General features: G+C 37.5%; 1 protein-coding gene across 1 annotated transcript in view; it reads right to left on the reverse strand.

Annotated features, from left to right (window-relative positions):
* CCDC171 (coiled-coil domain containing 171) overlaps positions 1 to 22,299 on the reverse strand; it is a 168,659-nt gene that overhangs the window by 59,255 nt on the left and 87,105 nt on the right. The window contains exons 11-13 of the mRNA XM_008582311.1: positions 19,758 to 19,984; positions 18,957 to 19,139; positions 16,548 to 16,733 (exon numbers count right to left, since the gene is read on the reverse strand). Of these exons, the coding sequence (XP_008580533.1) occupies positions 16,548 to 16,733; positions 18,957 to 19,139; positions 19,758 to 19,984 (596 nt within the window). The remainder of the gene's footprint in view (positions 1 to 16,547; positions 16,734 to 18,956; positions 19,140 to 19,757; positions 19,985 to 22,299) is intronic.

A 22,299-nucleotide genomic window follows, 5' to 3' on the forward strand; every position in this document is an offset into this window, starting at 1 on the left:
CACAGTGCCCAGGTTTGACCCTATTGGCTCAGTTGGCCCCTAGTGACTTGTGTGTGTGGTTGCCTCGAGTCTTGGGCCTCTCCGGGGAGGCTCCTCTCTGGTCAGTTTGGACTCTGCTGGGCTGCTGGATCACAGGACGGTACCGCAGGTTGTGTGGCCTCTTTTCAGCGTCTACTTCCCGTGTAGATTTTCTCTGTGTTCTGTGTGCTCTGACGCTGGCTGCTGGATCCCGCTGTGGTGGCCCCACAGTTTGTGTGTTATCTGCCGAGTCTGCACACTAGGTGGGGCTGTTGGATCTTACCGGGGCGGCCCGCAAGGTGTGTTTTTTTTCCTGCTGAGTCTCCGCCTCCGTAACCGGACACCTCCCCTCTCTGAGCTGAGGTGTGTCTACTGCAACCCCGTCTATCAGCCATGTCCTCAAGCGCCTGCTCAGCTCAGCCCCGCCCAGGAATACTTTCAGGTTTCTCCTGGACGCAGTCTACCCGTCGCTCTCGGTGGCTTTATAGCACTGAGTGGGGGTTTCTCAGCGTGAGCTCTTAGGAGGAGGAGCCCGCAGCACACAGTTCCTCTTTGAATCCCTCCAGCGCGGATTGACTCCCGCGCCCGCCCAAATTCAGCTCTCTGGCAGGTTCAAGTAAGCCCGGGAGCGTTCCAACCACACTTTTCCTAACCAAAAATCGGCTAGGCGTTTTTCCGAACTGGTGGCCACAGAGGTGGTATCTGCTTCCCGGCAACAGGAGGTTTATTGGGGGCGGAGCCCCGGGTGCGGTGGAGTAACAATTGGCCCAGCCCGCTTTTCCCTGTCTCCCAACACTGACCAGGGGCTCCCCACGTCACCAGCCCCACCATAGAACCGTGGCGGGAGTGGGATGGGAGGCCAGCCCGCAGGCCCTGGAAGGCCCCGCACCGGGTCAAGCAAGTGGCAGGGCTCAGTGAGGAACCGAGCCAGGTGAGGGAGGCAGACCTGGCCGAACCGGCTGGCTCCGTCCCCACCTGAGAAAATGGAGGCAGCCCTGGGGTCAGTGGCTGATCTGGTGTGGCAGGCGGAAGTCGGACGGAGGTCTGCCTCGTAAGCAGGGCTGGGCTGTGGGTCACTCACAGAGTTGGAGAGTCCAGGCAGCTCTCTCTCCGTTTCCGCATTGGCGTGGACCCCGTCTTTGGTCTCTGGTCTCTGCCGCCTGGGGCTGCTTACTTGGGCGGCGGCGCGGCTCGGGTGCTCTCAGGAGTCTTCTTTTGTGTCGGCCCTAAACTTCAAGTCTGTAGTTACTTTTTTTTTTTTTTTTCCCTTTTTGTCTTTTTTCGTGTCCGGCAACGGATCGCAACCCTCAGTGTGGCGCCCGTACCGGACCGGACCGGCAACAGGATCGCAACCCTTGGTGTTGCGCCCACACCTCGCTCAGCCAGTGAGCGGGAACTGGTCTGTATGTGGGATCCGAACCCTCGGCGGGAGCGCCGCCACGCTCCCAAGCGGCGCACTGTAGCAGTGCGCCACTGGGCCGGCCCTGTAGTTGCTTTTCTTTATAGTTGTAGATTAGTTGTTCAAAGACTTATTCATTTTTTGTTGCTCTTGGAAATGCAGATAGCACTCTGGCAGCTCAGTGCACGCTTCTCAGGCTCACGCTGTCTTCTGGCGCCCCCTCTCCAGACCTGTCGCCATCTTCCTCTCCTCCGGATTTCACTTTATATGCAAATGCAAACAGCGATCCTATTACTCAATTAAATTAATAAAAGATTGCTGTGTTTTGGATATGCACCAGAACCAGATCTACCATGGCCCCATCAGGAATTCAGTATCCTTATTCCAAACTACAATATTTTGAAAACTAACAAAAACTTAATGCCCATAAGCAGATGAATAGCTAAATAAACAGTGGTTTATTTACAGTATGGAATTATTTGCATCAATTTAAATGATAAATGAACAGATCTTTAGCCCATGTTCTCAAACAAAAAGTCACGAAAAAACACAAACTTACAATATTGATTATTTTCAGGAGGGAGGAAAGGAACCAAGATTGTTGGTTGTGGTCAAAGGGAACTTTACCTTTATATTAGTTAAGGTAGTGCTAAATGCTATAGCCAAGAAACAAACAAAAATGTACTATGGCTCAAACCATGATGATGTCCACAGTTTTGCTCACATACATTTCAAAATAGATGGTCTTGTTTAGTATTTGGCTATCACCTAAGTGGTGTTGCAAGACTATACGTCTTCCATCCTGTAGTTCCACTATCTTTAACACATGGCTTCCAAGGTCACTTTGCTAGTCTGTATTATGCAGAAAAGTAAAAGAATATGAAATATTATATAGAGAACATTTTCATGACCAATATGTAAGTAGTAAACATTACTTCTGTTCACACTCCATTAGCCAAAATTCAGTCTGCTAGCAAACCCAAGAAGAGAAGGAAATGGGTTTGAAGAATGGTTAACCAGTCTCTGCCACAGTCTGCTCTTTTGTCACCAAGTACCCATTTCAGTATTCTTCCCACCCTTATCTGCACACTCTGTTCCCAAAAAGGACAACCTAAATTCCCATCTAATCACTGCATCCATCTTAAAGTCCATGACCATCTGGTGATGTTCAGTACTTTCCATCAGGCCCAGGTGTGGCTCCTCAAATCCAGCAACCTGCTAACTGAAAGATAATTTATGCTCATGCCCAACCTAATATACACAGATATCATGGGACAGAGTATGCACAACAAATACTCCCGCTCAGAAAAAGGAACAACGGGCAATATGCAGCAAACACTGCAATGATGTGTCCACAGCAATGATGAAATCTTGCCAGGCAGAATTCAAGAGATCCTTCTATCCTGACAGTAGGGAAAGTTCCTTAATTGTCCCTGATTCTAGAAGAAATCCATTATCCATTGTTCTCCATAGTCCCTTGCTCTGCCTTCTGCGAGGTTCTTCTTTATCTCTTATTCTCCATGGCCACATATGAAATGGATGCTGGTGAAGGTGCCCTTTGGTGGCCTATAGAATTTATGCATTCCTTTTCTTGCTTTCAAAGGTTTTAGAGCCCAAAGATTACTTAAGGATCAAAGAGTAGAAGGCTATTTTAACACACAGATTTCTTTGGCACACAGTGCCTCAAAAATTGATAGGCTTTTGATCTGCCTGCTTTCAGTCAGTGCATGTGCCAATAAATACACCGAGATTCTTTCTTGAAGATTACCATCACTACTGGTTCCTCTGTTTTTATATATCCATGTGTATGTGTATGAGTGTGCACACAGACATAGCCTGTGTACTTGAACTTACTGGTGGTTACCTTGAGGCCATCTAAGATAACAGGTTTGAATAAGAAAGCCATATTCCTAATTTGTTCCTGCCATGGGCTGAGTCATAATGGATTCTGTCTAGGCTCCAGATTTCCAGACTCCTCATCCCTTTTATTTATGCTCACAAGCCAACTAATTCTTTCCTGAGCTCATTTTTTAATACCTTGTTCAAAGCAGAGTGTCAAAGCCAACACATATTATCACTGATGCTTTCCAACCACTTCCCCTAGAGCTATATAATCAGTAGGTAGATCACCTCTCTCCTAAACTTTAACAAGTACTGTTTCATCAAATGTTTTCCCTCATCTTATATGAATGCCAATATTTTCAGCCCTGATATCAGTTTCCTCATCATAAACTGCCTGATCTCTAAGCCAGTGCCTCATACTTTAGGTATTGGTCACAGCCCATTCTAAGGTACAAATTTCTATAGTAGCTCCCACAAGTACTTAACCCACAGATAGATGACCTCCCTGAAGTAATTATTTTATTCACTCTTTCACCTACTCCATTAACATGGAGTGCCTACCACCAAATAGAATCTGAGGTCTCTTCCACATCAAAATATATTAAGACAGAACTCAAAATAAAAATGGTCATTAGTACAAACAGTTACTAAATTTAAATCCAAGCCCACTTGAAGCCAAGAAAAAAATAAAGTACATTATATATATAGCTTTCATTGTCATATAAACTATATCATGCAAAGTAAAGAAATGATGCTTGAGAAAACTCTCAGAGGACCAGTACCATAAAGATACCACAGACCAGATCCACAATATAAAATATCTCAAGAATGGAGTAGAATAGGAGAAGGGGAAAGAAGAAAAAAGAAAAACAAACCTTTAACTTATTCCACTTTTTTTGGTACCTTATTTTCCATATTTAGATGCCTAAAGTTCTCAATAACAGAGAGGTATTCTATATCTTACTATAGTTCCTGCCTTCAAAGGATACTCCCTTCAATGACTTAAGAGTTCTTTTTTTTTTTTTGTCCTTTTTGAGACCGGCCGCACTGCATTCAGCCAGTGAGCGCTATGAGCGCACCGGTCATCCCTATATAGGATCCGAACCCGCAGTGGGAGCGCTGCTGCGCTCCCAGCGTCGCACTCTCCTGAGTGCGCCACGGGCTCGGCCCGACTTAAGAGTTCTTTTTTTTTTTTTGTCCTTTTTGAGACCGGCCGCACTGCATTCAGCCAGTGAGCGCTATGAGCGCACCGGTCATCCCTATATAGGATCCGAACCCGCAGTGGGAGCGCTGCTGCGCTCCCAGCGTCACACTCTCCTGAGTGCACCACGGGCTCGGCCCGACTTAAGAGTTCTTAGGGAATTTTATAACTATTCAACTAATTCCATTAGTTCAAGATCAGCAAAAGAAACAGCTTGTTTTTCCTTAGCGAAAGGTTTCTGCCTAAATGAAAGAATATTGCACATAAATTTGTTTCCATGCCCAAAGAAACCACACCAAGACTCATCATAATTAAACCCCCAAAAGCCAATAATAAAATCTTAAAAGCAGCCGAGGGGGGAAAAAAAAAAAAAGACACACTACATACAGAGAAACAAAGATAAGATGAACACACATTTCTCATCAGAAACTATGCAAGCCATAAGAAAAAGGAACAATATTTTTAAAGTGCTGAAAGAAACTACCAACATAGACACCTATACTGAATATCTTTCAAAAATAAAGACATGCATTACAAGAAGTGTTAAAGGGAATTCTTCAAGCAGAAAGAAAATGACACTAGATGGAAACATGGGTCAATATAAAGGAAATATGCATCAAAAATAATAAATATGTGGGCACTGATGCAAGACAATTGTTTTCTTATTTTTAAAATTTCTTTAAAATCTAATTTACTGTTTAAAGTAAAAATAACAACAATGGATTGCAGTAAAAGTAAAATCTATGACCACAACAGCAAAGAGAATGGGAGAGAAGAAATGGAAATGTAGTGTTGCAAGATTCTTACATTACACATAATGTGGTATCATCTTATTTGAAGATGGACTATGATAGGTGAAAGAAGCATCTTATAAACACTAGAGCAACCCCTAAAAACTCAAAGAGAAATACCTAATAAGCCAACAGCAGATACAGCAGATATTTTACAGAGTACTAAAAAATATTTAATATCTGTAAAGGTTATATAGTAAATATTTTAGGTGTTGTGGACTATATGGTCTCTCTCACAAGTACTAAACAGTGCCATCATGGTATAAAAGCAGCAATAGGTAATATGTACATAAATGGGCATGGCAGCATTTTAATAAAACTTTATATACAAACAGTAGGCTATCTTTGACTTGTGGGTCATACTTTGCTATTCCCTGATCTTATAGGCTTACCCCCTAATAGCTTAAAAAAAAAAAAATCAGGGGGATGAAGGCAAACAGTGGACTACAGGTGCCCAGGGTACATTCCTCCCACAGAATAAGACCAGAACAAGGAACGGACAGCTAAGTACTAAAGACAGCATTGGTGGAAGAGTGTGGGAGGGCAGCAGGAGTCCAGTGAGGACCAGTGGAGTGCGAAAACCCAGGAGGGTGACATGGAGAGGAGAAAGACGCACATGGCTGTAGCCACCACATCTCCAACACCGGGATCAACCCAGGAGGAATTTTCCCTTGCAGTAAAAAGAATCTGCTTGGCCATGAGTACTTCCTAGCGGTAATCCTCTTCTTGCTTGTGCTTCTGCCAGCACCATCACTGTCACAGTTGCCAGTGCCACTGTGCGGCCCCAGAGCTGTCACATGTCTCCCCACACAGCAGATGGTCCTGCTCCCACCATGTGGCTACTGCTGCCACGACAGCCTACCACATGACTACATTGACAAAGGGAGGATTACAAGCAGAGGCACCAGAAAGAGGTGAGTGAGTGCAGCCCCACCACCCGGTGGCCCAACCCACAGGGGGAATTACACTGCTGCGTGGTCACACAACCAGGGGTGGTATCTACTTTGTGCAGCCCACAATACTGCCTTGACCCAGGAAGGGACACACATGGAGCTGCAGATGAGTGCAGAAACTCAGGATAGCCAAACAGAGTATGGAAGAAAATACCCAGCCACCACCAACCAACCCATCACCCAAGTAGGAGAAGCAAGGGCCAAAGAAGGGCCTCTGCTTACAGGAAAGAGAAACCACACCTAGGGTCACCCATTCAAGCTGAGGAGCTTCAGTATACCACAGTGCACCTATGTGCGTCATGGGACAATAGTCAGGGTGCCAACAAGTCCACCCAGGGTCACCCACTTCGGCCAAGGAGTGACAGGCCGCCAAGGCACTTCTCTCAGGAACTCAAGATTTTGGCCACATCCTCAATGATCCAACACAGTGTCACTCATCTCAGCAAGGAACCACTAAGCACCCCAGTGTCTAAGCCACAGAGGCACTCACACACAACTCTGACATTGAATAGGACCAAAGTAACCACATGGAGAGCACACTACCACATCTACCCGGAGCCAAAACTAAAACAACCTACCCAACAGTCAATATAAAACACATCTACAGGAGGGAGTCTCTCTCCTCAAAAGCTACTCCAGAGAAATAGAAGAAGCAACTGCTCTACCAGATGACCTGACATCAATGAAATAAACAAGAAAATATAACACCACCAAAGGAATACAGTAATTCTCAAGTACCAGACTCCAAACATCAGGAAATCCTTGAAATGACTGAAAAGAAACTCTGAACAACAATCTTAAGGAAACTCAATCAGATACAGGAAGAATAAGACAGATGACACAAAGAAATGAGAAAAACAATCCAGGATATGAAAGAGGAAAGTTATAAAGAGATAATTATCTTTAAAAAGAAAGTAGCAGAACTCCTGGAACTGAAGGATTCAATCAATGAAATAAAAAATACAACCAAGAGCTTAAGCAGCAGGCTAAAGCAAGCAGAAAAAAGAATTTCTGATCTCAAAGACAAACTTTTTGAAATAAAGCAGGCAAAAAAAAAAAAAGAAGAAGAAGAAGAAGAAGAAGAAAATCTACAGAGCTAGTATACAACCTTAAGTGCACAAACATCTACATCATGGGTATTCTATAAGGGGAGGAGAAAGGAAAAGGCACTGAAAACCTATTCAACAAAGTAAGAGGGGAAAACTTCCCAGGTATTCAGAAAAAAACACAGACTTTTCAGATCCAAGAGGCTCAAAGATCTCCAAACAGATTCAATCCAAAAAGGTACTCTGCAAGACACATTATATTCAAAATGGCAAGTCAAAGACAGAGAAAATCCTAAAAACATCAAGAGAAAAGTGTCAAGTCACCTATAAGGGAGTCCCATCACACTAACAGCAGAAACCTTATAAGACGGAAGAGAATGGGATGATATATTCAAAGTACTAAAAGAAAAAAACTGCCAGCCAAGAATACCACACCCAGCAAAGCTATACTTCAGAAATGAAGGAGAAACAGTGTATTTCCCAAACAAAAACTATGGGAGCTCATTACTACACAACCATCCCTACAAAAAAATCCTCAAGGGAGACCTGCATCGGGAATCCAAAAAAATGATAATCACCACCATAAAAACACAAGAAAAACAAAACCCACTGTTAAAACAAATATGCAAATGAGAAAGAGAAAGAAACTATACCTTACCACCTCGAAAAACCAACAAACACTGAACACAAACAATAAAAGAGGAAAAAAGGAACGAAAGACATTTAAAACGTCCAAATGAAAATGGATAAAATGACAGAAATAAGACGATACCTTTCAATAACAACCCTAAATGTAAATGTATTAAACTCCCCACTCAAAAGACACAAACTGGATTAAAAAACTCAACCCAACTATATGCTGTCTACAAGAGATTCACCTCACCTGTAAAGACACACACAGACTAACAGTGAAGGGATGGAAAAATATACACCACATAAACGGAAACCAAAAACGAGCAAGAGTAGCTATTCTTAAAGCGGATGAAATAGACTTTAACCCAAAAACCGTAAAAAGAGACAAAAAAAGGCCATTAAGTAATGATAAAGGGATCTACCCACCAATAAGACATAGCAATCACAAATATATATGCATCCAACACCAGAGCACCCAGATATATAAAGCAAACACTATTAGAAGAAAAGAGAAAGAAAGACCAATACGAGAATAGTTGGGGACCTGAATACCCCTCTCTCAATACTGGACAGATCGTCTAGGCAACAAATCAACAGAGAAATGCAGGGTTTAAACCATACTTTAGATCAACTGGCTTTGGCAGATATCTGTAGAACATTTCATCCAACAACCACTGAATATCCATTCTTCTCTACAGCACATGGAACATTCTCCAGGATAGACCATATGTTAGAGGTCTATCAAATTAGACATATCAAGTCTCAACAAATTTAAAAAACTGAAATCACTTCAAGTGTCTTTTCAGACCACAGTGGATTAAAACTAGAAATCAATAACCAGTGAAACATTGAAAACTATACAAATACATGGAAATTAAACAACATTCTCCTAAATAACCTGTGAGTCGAAAAAGAATTTGAACATAAAATCAAAAAATTCCTTGAAACTAGTGAAAATAAAGACACATCATACCAAAACCTGTGGGATACTACAAAAGCAGTACTAATAGAGAAGTTTATTGCAATAAATGCTTACATCAGAAGAATAGAAAGGCTTCAAGTAAATAACCTATGTTACACTTCAAAGAACTAGAAAAGTAAGAACAATCCAATCCAAAATTAGTAGAAAGAAATAATTAAGATTAGTGCAGAACCAAACGAATACCACAAAAAAAATTAATAATAATACAAAAGATCAAGGAAACAAAAAGTTGTTTTTTTTGAGAATATAAACAAAATAGACAAACCATTAGCTAGACTAACTAAAAAAAAGAAGAAGAGGGGAGACCCAAATAACAAGTCAGAAATGAAAAAGGAGACATTACAACCAATACCACAGAAATACAAAGAATCATTAGAAGTTATTATGAACAACTTTACGCCAACAAATCTGAATACCTGGAGGAAATGGATAAATTTCTGGACACACACAAACTACCAAGACTGAACCAAAAAGAAATAGAAAACCTGAACAGACTAATAATGAACAATGAGATTGAAGCAGTACTCAACAATCTCCCAACAAGGAAAAGCCAGCACTGGATGGCTTCACTTGTGAATTCTACCAAACCTTTAAAGAGGAATTAATACAAATTCTCTTCAAACTATTCCAAAAAATTGAGACAGAGGCCATTCTCCCAAAATCATTCCATGATGCCAGCATCCCCATGATACCAAAATCAGACAAAGATCCAACAGAAAAAGGAAATTACAGGCTAATATCCTTGATGAACAAAGACATATACTGGTTCCAACTCTTGGCTATTGTAAATAGTGCTGCAATAAACATGGGAGTACAGGTATCCCTTCGACTTGATGATTTCCATTCCTCTGGGTATATACCCAGCAGTGGAATAGCTGGATCATATGGTAGATCTACCTGTAATTGAGGATCCTCCATACCATTTTCCATAAAGGCTGCACAATTTTGCCCCACCTCCACATCCTTGCCAGCATTTATCATTCTCAGTCTTTTGCATATTAGGGAGAGGTGGGAAGGAGGAATTGGTAACAGGACAGAAAAATCAACTACATTGTATACTGATAAATTAAAATTTTTTAAAAAATCAAATCATTACTCTTAGGATCTAATTGTTATTCTTTCTAAATAATCTTTTTTTCTCCCATAGCATTTAAGATTTTCTCTTGTATTTGTTATTCAGCAGTCTCATTACCATGTTTCTAAGTACTTATTATATCTACTTTCATTCTTTCATTAAATATATCTTATTCTCTTTTTATTTTCACTTCCTATTATCCATCACTTTGTCCTTCTGCAGAGCATTCTGGGTGATTTCCTTAGCTTTCTTCCAGGTTGCTAAAATCTTTACATCAATATCCACCCAATGTTCACTGAGTTTTTAATTTTAATTTCAATGACTATTTTCATTTCTTGCCTCTTATAATTTCTATTCATACCTTATCTGTTGAACATGCAAAAATTATTTACTTTAAAGCATCTTTTAAAGTACCTGATTTCAACATTTCTAGTATTCCTACTAGAAGTGCAAATCTTCTCATCTGATGTGCCATTTATTTCTATACATGATCTGTAATATTGAATTTCCCATAAAAGTCTTGTGTTTGTTCTCTGAGGTACCAAATCATTCCTACTGAGTATTTTCAAGTTTCCTTCTAATTATAATGTCACACTGGTTCAATAAAAACTGGACCATTTAAAGATAATTTCTAGCTAAACAGTCCTTGGGTGATAAAGGCAGTGTAGACTACGGCCCCTACATCCATGTGCAGCACAGGTCTGGGGTTCCCATTTCTTCAGTGACTTTTTTTCTACCCACTGTCCAGAGTAGATGTTAAATTCCCATGTAGCTGGTAGGCAAGAGTTTTCTAGTCCCCATTTCACAGTAGGTCAGCCCTTCCTGATTCTCAGCTTCACACAGGCAGATCTTCTCTAATCCATGAGGCTTGAAGCCTAGATTTCCCTAATATGATTATCAACTCTAGCCTCCAGCTAGGTTTACACAGCCAAATGAGCTATTTAAACTTCACCTCCTTCTCACTGGTTTTGGATATCCTCTTTATTTCCAGTATCTGAACATTTTAATCTCATTAAGCTTGTTTAAAACACGATTCATTTGCTATATTTTATCTAGTTTCTGCTTGCTATGATATGAACGCGTCCCCCAAAATTCATGTGTTGGAAACTTAATCCCCAAAGCAAGAGTGTTGAAAGGTGAGTCCTTTAAGAGGTGAGTAGGTCATAAGGACTCTGCCCTCATAAAGGACTAATGCTGTTATCACAGGAGTAGGTTAGTTATCTCAAGACCAAGTTCCTTATAAAAGGACGAGTTTGGGGCCGGCCCGGTGGCGCACTGCTATAGTGCACCGCTTGGGAAGCGCGGCGGCGCTCCCGCGAAGGGTTCGGATCCCACATACAGACCGGTTCCCGCTCACTGGCTGAGCGAGGCGCGGGAGCAACACCGAGGGTTGCGATCCCGTTGCCAGTCCCGGTCCGGTACGGGGGCGACACTGAGGGTTGCGATCCGTTGCCGGACACGGAAAAAGACAAAAAAAGAAAAAAAAAGGACGAGTTTGGTGCCCTTCCCTCTCACACTCAAGAAAGCTCTCTCACCCTTCCACATTCTGCCATGGGATGATGCAACAAGAAGGACCTCACCCACAGCTTTTTCATAGCTGGCACCTTGATATTGGACTTCTCAGCCTCCAGAACCATGAGAAATAAATATCTACTCTTCATAAATTACCCAGTCTGTGATATTCTGCTATAGCAAAACAAAATGGACTAGGACACCAGTCCACATGTTTATACTGGAAAGTCCTTTTATGTTAGCAAAACCCTGATGCCAACAAATGGCAATGACAATACGAGATAAATTATAAAACGATTAAGACTATAGATCTAAAAGTCCTAAATGAAAAATTAAGAAACTGAATACAGCAATGTATTTTAAAAAATCATCAAAGCTACTTTGGGTTTATTTCAGGAATGCGAGGCTGGTTTAACACTAGAATACTGAATGATGTAATCCAGGGGTCAGCAAAAGTAGGAAATACTTTAGGCTTTCTATGCCACGTACAGTCTCTTTCACATATTCTTCTTTGGTTTTGTTTGTTTGCTTGTTTTGTACAATCCTTTAAAAATGCAAAAACCATTCTTAGGTCACAGGCCGTACAAACACAGGCCATAGTTTGCCAATACCTGATATTACTCAACATGCTAAAAGAATAAAAGAGAAAAATCATGTTTGTCTCAACAGATGCACTAAAATATATTTGATAATATCCAACATCCATTCATAATTTTTTAAATTATTCATAATATAGGAAAATAACTCCCCTAACCCAATAAGAATTATCAACTATGAACCTACAGCAAGCTTCTTTATGGAGAAATCTTAGATTCTCTTTAAGATTGGGAACAAAATAAGAATGCTTACCATCTCCACTTCTATTCAACATTGTATCCCAGCCAGTGCAGTAAGGCAGGGGGGAAAAAAAAAAAACTAAAGGCAATAAGGTTTGGTGAAGGAAAAACAAAACTGTTACTATAGAACAAATAATATAATTGTTTATACAGAAAACCCTAGAAAGTACAGATAAAGTACTAGAATTGACAAGAAAGTTTAGCAATGTGGCTGCATATAAGATTAACACTTCTATCTATTCACGTGTCAGTTACTTCACTGCTGTTATTCTTCCGGTTAAATTAGGCAAGCTTTCTTCCACAGAGAATTTTGTGTTAGCTTCTGCCTAGAGCAACGGGACACTACTGACCTGGAATTATCCCTTTCAAGTTATTAGGCAATTCCCTAATACAGGAGTCTCAGGTTCAAACTCCTGTCTGCTGGCAGAACCCAAAGCTTAGCATTGTACTTGCAGCACTGATAATGGTATTTGCCTCCAGGGAAAACCCAGCATCTGTTCACAGTGCTAACTTTGACTTCCACACACTGGGGTCTGTCAGTGTTGTTTGTTATATTTTTGTCCTGAAGATTTCCTTTAGTTCTTAATGTACTGCTGTTATTACAGGAAATATCTTATCCAAGATCTAGCTATATTAGAATGAAAGGCCTTGTGAGCATCTAGTTCAAAGTATGATTTATAAAAACTAATACATAGAAATGATTACAAAGAAAACCCCAAAAATGTTAACAGTGGTTGCTTGCAGATGATAAATCACGGTTAACTTGTTTTCTTTTCTTTATTTTCCATATCTTCTATTAGAGATCTAATGATCTTATTTTGTCTTTATAAAGAAGAAGAAATAATACACTTTATTTTAAAAAAGAAGTTATGCACAGGACACAGTAAAAAGAACTACTCTCTAAAGTATTACTCAAACAAACACCAAAGAATAATTATCAAGCATATATTTGCTTTTCAAACAGTATCGTAATTCACTCTCATAAAAATCTTGTAAGTTAAGTATTGTATCATTACCCCTATTTTTGCAGAAGAGGAATGGAAGCTCAGAAAGGTTAAGTAATTTGCCCAAGTGACAGAACTGAGATTTGGATTCGGGAATACTTGTTCCAAGGCCAGTGCTTTTTCCACTGAACCATGCTGCTTCCCACAAGAGAGTATTTTCATATTACCGCCTGTTAGTTCTAATTAAGAGATAGTAATTAAACAATTCTCCACTCTTAACAACAATATTTAAGCTATTGGCACTTTAAAGAAATTAATAAGAACAGCTCTTTATCTGCTGGAAGATATTATACTTAAACACAAACTACAAACTATTACAAAAAGAAAAGGACCCAATATAACACAGTTAGATGCTTTTCCAAAACGTAGTTAATAATATTATCTGTTAACAGACATAAAGCATAAAAATATTGTTTAATGACCAATATACTTATAAAAATGTTCAACTTAACTAATAAAGAAAGACAAAGTAACAATGACAAATCTATTTAATTGGCAAAAAGTTTGAAAATAGTAACAGCCAGGTTGGGCACAAAGTGCAATTCTCATATATCTTAGGAGAGAATGTAATTGGTAAAAACTTGCTGTAAGCCAATTAATAATAAACACACTTTAAAATGTATGTGGCTTTTGACCTAGTAATTCCTCATCTAGGAATTTATCCTGATGAAATAATCCCAGGTATGTGTATAAAATTTTAGCTACAGGTCTGTTCATCTTAGAATTACTTATGCAAAAAGGAGGAGGAGGAGGGGAAAGGGAAGGAGAGGTTGAAATGAATCTAAATCTACAATAATAAATTAAGTTAATAAATTATATACATTCAGGTGCTTAACAGAAGCTGGGGGGGGGGGGGGGGACATGTTGGTTAAAGGGTATAGACAAGGGCCGGCCCGGTGGCGCACTGGATAGTGCGCCGCTTGGGAAGCACGGCGGTGCTCCCGCCCGAGGGTTCGGATCCCACATACAGACCGGTTCCCGCTCACTGGCTGAGCGAGGCGCGGGAGCAACACCGAGGGTTGCGATCCCGTTGCCGGTCCCCGGTCCAGTACGGGGGCGACACTGAGGGTTGCGATCCGTTGCCGGACACGGAAAAAGACAAAAATAAATAAATAAATAAATAAAGGGTATAGACAAAAGTTCTGGTGATCTACTGTAAAGCAAGATGACTACAGTTAATCATAATGTATGGTATATTTCAAAATTACTAAAAGAGTGGAAATTAGATATTCTCAACACAACGAAATGATAATTATGTGAGGTGATGAATATGTTAATTAGCTTGATTTGATCATTCTACAATATACGTATATCAAAACATCACCCATAAATATACACAATTATGATTTATCAATTAAAATGAAAAAGAAAAAATTATGTACATTCAAAAGAATTTAATCAGCCACTAAATATGATGATGGTATGGAAAGAAATTGACATGCTATTTTTAAAAAGTAAATAAAAAAAAATATGCATCATAGCATGAATGTATTTTTATTAACCTACAGTCCATTATATTTCTATATTTGTAAAATATAAAGTCAGAAATAATGTATATCAAAATTTTAACGGTAGATATATCTGGTGATAAGATTTGGAATAATTTTAACTTTCATTTTTCTTTATATTTTCTTATATTTCCACAATTAGTATATATTACTTGTGTAAAAAAAAGTGAAAAAAGATTGATATCACAGAATCATATCAGGTGGTAAATAAGAATGCTCACTATTGCTAAGTGACACAAATAAATTACAAAACAGTATATAAGTATGTTCTCACTTATGTAAGAAAAATTATGTATATTAGGTTGAACCATTTGAAATTGCTTGCATTTTTCTGTTTTCTGTTTTATAAAAATAGCAGTTTCGAATAATTCAACTTAATACATATATCTGGGAAAATATACTCCAAAATGTTAATAGTATCCTAGGAGTTTTTTTCTTCTTCTTTAAGGTCATCTACATATTCTTCTTTAAATTCATTTATTTTTTTCTTTTACGTTTCAATATTTTCTAATTTTTCTAAAAACTAAATCCCAGTTTCAATATTTACAGGCCAGCAGACCCTAGGCAAGTCAACTGAACTCTCAATTTTCTCAAAAAACAATGGAAATATTAAGAATAGTACCTACCTCCAGGGTATGTTTAAGAATGAAATAAGATAATTCACGAGAGACAGTTTGTAGCACAGAGCCTAACACATGCATTCTGTCAATCAATATGACACATAATGTGGCAGTTAGGAAGAGAGATATGAAATCTGACTCCCTGGATCTATCACTTACTAATGGTTGTGCAAGTTATGTAACTTTTCTGTATCTCAGTTTTCTCAGCTACTAAATGCAAATAATCCCACAGAGTTTGTGTGAGGATTATATGAGATACCTGTTTATAAAGTATTTAGCATAGCACCTGGCAAAAAGGAAGTACTCAATAAGTTTTCACCATTTTATTATTAGTAGTAATAGTATTATTTTGATATCAGAGTAAATATATATTATTTGTATAATAAATCATACACCAACTCTAAGTTGATTAACTGTATTAAGTATGGTACCTGATATAGAGTTTATGTTATATCATTTTGGTTTTCGTGGATTCAGTTTCATTCCAGTGTGTATAACCTTACTAGTGAAAAATCCACGAGGATTATTATAGTCAAAAACTAGAATTCTATTATACTTTATATCCAACATTTCCAAAAAAATATTATAGTCCTAAATCCATTAATGAAATTTTCTAAATGACAATTAATAGATTATAACTCTCTTTTCCTTTCTAAATATCTTTGCCACAAATATATGACAGGGAGAACAACTCTTCCTAACCAAACTTCCCTACTCTCCAAACATGCACTTCTATAAGAATTAGAGAGACCAAGACCCAAAACCTTTCAGAATTCCAAAAGATAGGTGGAGTCTCCAAAGTTCAGAAGGCACAAAATAAGAAAAGGAAAAGAACTAAAGAGAGGAAGAAATGAGGAAGACAGAAGAAACAAAAAAGAAAATTATTACTGGAAAAGTCTTCACTTGGTTTTCAACCAGTAAATAAAGCCCACTTTCACATTTTCAATACATGTGGCTGCATGCTTGTAACTGACATCTCAGAACCATGTTTCATTCCACCCTCATAAGGTCTTATAGAATAAAATTTCACATCTTGGGATCTATTCCCTATTTGGGAGATATGCATGATTCCCTCTAAGAGCCACACAAAGAGGAAATAATCCATTATGGAAGGGCTGTTCTCCTACCTTAACTGCTTCTCCAAGAGTCTGGTTTTTGTCAGCTTCCTCGCTGGAGTGCAATTCAAGTCTGTAATTCAACTCCTGTAGTTGTTGTGCCTGTTCATTCAATAGCATTTGTGCCTGCTGTTCCCGAAGTAATGCATTATTTAGTTCTTCACATGCACTTTCAAACTTCTCATGGGTGATCAATTTCTTTAAAAAAGGGAGGAAAAAATCAGTTACAGCTAACTGCGTTGCTGTAGCATTTGCAGTGCTGTAGCATTTAATCTTCTGAACCATATTTGCTAACATAAAGAATACAATGCAAACACTTCTAAATGTCTGAAACATGACAAAAAATACAATTTGTTTTCCTTAATTTCATAAGTCAATATAAAAATATCACTCTGGTTTTTAAAGTACAACAGCCAAAATTCCAAAGTTATCATTTTTGGTCAAATAAAATCTTAGAAAATTAAATAAATCCAAAATGCTCAGTTTAAATCCTCATACATGGGAACTTTTTATAAAGACTATGATAGTGGGAATTAAAGCTTTTAACAAGTTGCTAGGCTTTTGAATGATTACCTAAAAGTCTATGTTTAGCATATGTTATCCTTCAGGTCTCTCTGGTCAAATGTTCTCTCCCTGGTGAGTCCTTACCAGACTATTCTTCCCTCACTCCCATCACCACTCACACTATGATACTATCCTGTTTTTTCTTCACAAGTATTTTGTCATTATCTAAACTCATATCACTTTTTTACTGTCTGTCCATGCCCTGCCAACCAACCACACACGTAAAGACATAGCTTCACTGAGCAGAGACCTTATTTAGCTTTTTTACCCAACACATGGAAGAGTGCCTGGCACTCAGTAGATGCTCAATAGATATTTGTTGAATAAAAGAATATTCATATATAAACACCTGCCAACAAAACTGTACAACATAATATACAACACAGTTTTTATAATATCATAACTGCTTTGGAGGGCCGGGCACTCTGCTCTATAATAATTAATGACAGCTCTAGACAGGGGCCATCCCTTAAAGGGTGTGGAATTCAGGGCAACACATGCTCGTATTACCTCCTGTTCAAATCGTTTAAACAAATGAAAATTAGTTACAACAAACAATAAGAGACATTTTAATCTTGAAGTACAAAGAAGAGGAATGTTTCATAAAAAGTACATAACCTCAGAAATATATGTGGAAAACTAAAGGAACCATGCAGGCCACTTAAACACTAAAAAAAAATTTTAAATCTAGGAGGGAAGAATAGAACAAAAATCCTATTGATTCTTGGCATCTGGAATGCATAAATTATTGCAGTTGAATGCAAACTTTATGTCTGAGTTTTCTGGCAAATAAGACAAAAATATAAATGTGCATAGTTACAAGTTTCCTCATGGGTCAACAACAGTAAGCATGCAGTGAAAGACTTTTGCTGGAACTATGTTTGAGAATAAATTTATTACATGAGTCCTTCTATATTATCATATTTTGGCACTCAATTTTATTTTGGCACCAGGTACCTTGCCTGCTACCTTTCTGAAGCAATTGTCTTTTACTCTTATTTCCCTTTCTAAGGGAAATTCACTGGGGTAGGGGGAGGGAACTATGACCTGACGAGTAATTCATGATTACTTGACCTGCCTAATTCATAGGAACTCTTTGCCCTTTGAAGGTATATCTACTTGAAATAATTATTAACAGTAGCAATTTACATGATCATAGGATTAACAACTAAACAACTAATTTGCCACTGCCTCTTACCACAAATATTAAAAATGTAAATTCCAAATTAACCAAAACATACACTTAACAGTGCACTTACTCTGAAGTTGGGTCTGCCAGAGAAGGAGGTACTAAAAGCAGCTTGTTGCTAGGTTTAAGAAACAAATTTTGTATCCATATGTACACTAGCTGTAATCAGTTGTACATAGTTTTTAAGTTTCACGGTAATCTCTTAACTCTATTTCCCTAAATCCACATTAAAAACTAAGCCAACTGCAAACAGAATATGTGAATATCTGCATTCTACTGCGCTTCATACATTTACACATTTTGAACTTGACTAAATGTCACTTGGCACATAGCCTTTCTTTTTCAGATATTTTCTGCTTTTTAAAATAATACAAACAAGCCTTTAATGGAAGTTAGACAAATTGAACATTTCTTTGGAAAAGCAACTCGATTTCATACTAAATCATCTAATTTACTCAAAAACATTCAACATAAGAAGAGAAGAGAGAAACATAAGGCTCCTCCATTGGAGGCATTTTAGAAGGGGAGTTTTCTAAAGAAAAAAATAATTCCTATTAATGGGACTTTGAATTATTTTGAAAAAACAAGCATAATAAATGTTAAGAAAAAAGACAGATAGAAAAATAGATACCACCAAAACCATAGTTTTCTAAATCATACATACTTACAGACTGCTTAAATTCATTTAATTGCATTTGGAGACCTTGGGCTTTGTCAAGCTCCTTTTTCATTTCGTTCACATTTCGTTTGAATTCTGTGACTTCTAGGCGCAATGAGCGGCGCTCCACTTCTGCTGCATGCAGTCTTTGTGTAAATCCAAATATATGCTTCTGTAACAACGCTGTGCTTTTCTGTTGTTAAACAAGAGAAACTTTACAACAGTAACCACAGATTTACTAAGAAATCATTAGCAATGACCATTTTTTCAAATTATACCAAAAAATAGTAGCTATTACTGAAACTTAGAGGTGAAATCTTTATTTTTTATGTGACCAATAATTTGGCTTAAATAAAATGAACACCTGAAGAAAAGAAATAATCTAGATGGCTAGAAAATAGAATTGGCAGTTGTTTATGTCTCATACAGTTCGGTTGCAGTGCACTTATAAAGAACAGTAAATTTAGAACTAATGCCATGACTTTGGTATTTTGATATTTTGGACACTTATTCAGAAGAGCTTTCATTTACTGTATTAAAAATTTGCATATGGGCCGAGCCCGTGGCGCACTCGGGAGAGTGCGGCGCTGGGAGCACAGGAGCGCTCCCGCCACGGGGTTCGGATCCTATATAGGGATGGCCGGTGCACTCACTGGCTGAGCATGGTGCTGCGGGTCTCAAAAAAAAAAAAAGATCTGCATGAAATCTAAAGAAAATCTAGGTACATTCATTTACAACTAATTTAAACTACGAATAAGGCTGTTTCAAAACTAAATCCTAAGATCACTATGAAATGAAATTGTGTACATACCATAATGGGCACATGGCCATGCAAACCATATTTCAGGGCCATTGTGTTTACTTTATGAAGTCCCCGGGCCAGTCTCTGAACCAGGGAATCTTTTTCTACATATGTTATACTCCTGCTACTGTGCAGAGGTATAGTCTCCATTGCCAGACTAATTTTATCCATGAGTTTTGCAAAAGAATTCTTGGCAGCACCTATGAGTAAATGTCCACCAATTCTGGAATTTGGATCTTCAAAGGAAAAAAAAAGGTGCAAAAAATGTGAATTATCTCTTGTTCATTTCACAATACTGTTGATCATATGATGAAAATACTTTTTAAAATTATATAATTCCCATTCACCTGCAGTAATTCATTCAAAAGTCCCCTCCCATATTAATTTCCATTATGGAAAAAGGAATGCAGAAAATAGCTCACCTACTAAACAATATTTCTAAAGAAAATCTGCATCTATTTACAGTATGCCATTTACACAGACCACTATAACCCTAAAAATTCATCACTCTTTTCTTTGCTTTAAAACCTAACATAAATCCATTTTCTATTTACAGCTACCAAAGCTTATTACCTTAATGCCATACTATTTATATTTTCAGACAAGAAAATATAATTTGTCTTATTCCACGGCAATTAAAATTTTACAACTACAATTACTTATTTCCCCACAGGACTTTGGTAATCATTCCTCTCATATAATGGACCTAAGGTCCCAGCATATCCACATGGCCTGCTTTACTGCTAGATTCATCAGGCCTGTAATTAATAATTGTGCTTAATGCTGATAAATAAAATTGTCAGTGTTCTCTCTACTAATTGGTATTGCAGATAATAGTTAATAGGTTTATTTATGCCTTAATAAAAGTCATGTAATTTTAGTTTTCCCTCTGCTAGGCAGGTCTTAATCTGTCATTACTTGTCTTATGATACTATCTGTGTAAAATGACAAGCATGGATAGATTATTTAAATCCAGTAGTATAACATTCAATATTTCAAAAGCCTTTACTGTTGGAATTAATTTAAAATCTTGTCTTTACATCATAAACACAAGAAGCAAATTGAGCCAGTTTTACCCAATTAAAAAATGTTTTATAATTGTAAGAACGCGTATGGTTCAACACTAAAGAGCAACATTGACTGAGAAGGTAATCAATCGGTGTTTTTCCATGGCATATAGAACTGTCTCATAGAGACCCTGTGTTTTAAAATTTGAGCTTTATTCTATTTCTTTCATTCCTCAATGTATAAAAGAAAGATAAAGTTTTAAATTTACGTAGCAGTAGGTGTTATACATAAAATAGAAATTATTAATTGGATAAAAGCATAATATCCTCCATGTAAAATTTATTTCTATCAGTTATTGATGCATCAACTTCTAAGAATATAATATGTAATGGCACTTCAAAAAGTTCATGGAAAAGTGGAATTAAAAGATAATATGAATCTTTCCATGAACTTTTTGGAGTGTGCTCAAAATATAAGGTAATATAAATTTAACTTATATATGCCACTCCCTATGAAGATACTCTCTGAGAATCCCATGGACAAAAGACATCCAAAGTATAATCAAAATATACAGTCCTTTTGTTAACAATCATACTCCTTAAATACATAGTGAGTGAAAAAGAATTTTGTAGCTTTATATAGTAACCAACATATAATGCAGAACACTGAGTTAAAGGAATTTCTAAACTACAGTATGCATTAAATAGGTCACTGCTGAATGAATGAACATACAGCACAATTTCTTTTGTCCAAAACATTCAATACAATACGTCATTTCAATACTTAATATATATATATTCCCTGTTTTCCCAACTAATTTGCAATTCTTTAACTTTGTCTTTTTTTTTATCTTGATAAACTCTTTTATTTTCTTTGTGCCAGCCTATTATATTGGTTATTTTTTTATATGTTTGTTGGGTTAATTATATTTCTTTTTACTTACATAGCAGCTGCAGCAATACTGAACACAAGAAAGCATTCAATAATACCAAGAGAAATTAATTAATATTAATTTTTATGATATATCAAAAGTTATTGTCTTTAAATAAACATAACATTTCATTGTTTTAGAAAATTTTCAAGAATATGAAAGTAATAAAATTTTCACAGATAGCCTTTAAAAGCAAAAATCGACTACAATTAAATTTTCATGAATAGTTTTTTATTATAGCACAGATATGTGATTGTGTAGACACTGACCACTCTGAAAGGTGAAATTAAATGACAATATAATTACACAAGGCATTCTCCTGAATTTTTAAGAAGTGTGAAAGAGACATACACTCTAAGTTCCTGACTGCTGACTCTCAATGAATTACAGTAAGAGCACCAAGTAATTTATTTTTTAATAGGAAGTGTTTTTACAATACAGTTCACATTATACAGAGTGCAATTAATTCTATATAATATAAATGAAGGAAAAAATCCCCTGGTGACATAGTTGTAAAATTATTTGTATAATAATATAGAAATAAGAAAGGAAAGGTCACAAAAATTCCTCATGTCTACTTGTCTAGACTTTAAATTTTTGGCTGATAACATT

The sequence above is a fragment of the Galeopterus variegatus genome, unplaced genomic scaffold (assembly GCF_000696425.1).
Source record: "Galeopterus variegatus unplaced genomic scaffold, G_variegatus-3.0.2 Scaffold2563, whole genome shotgun sequence".
In the NCBI taxonomy this organism is placed as follows: domain Eukaryota; kingdom Metazoa; phylum Chordata; class Mammalia; order Dermoptera; family Cynocephalidae; genus Galeopterus; species Galeopterus variegatus.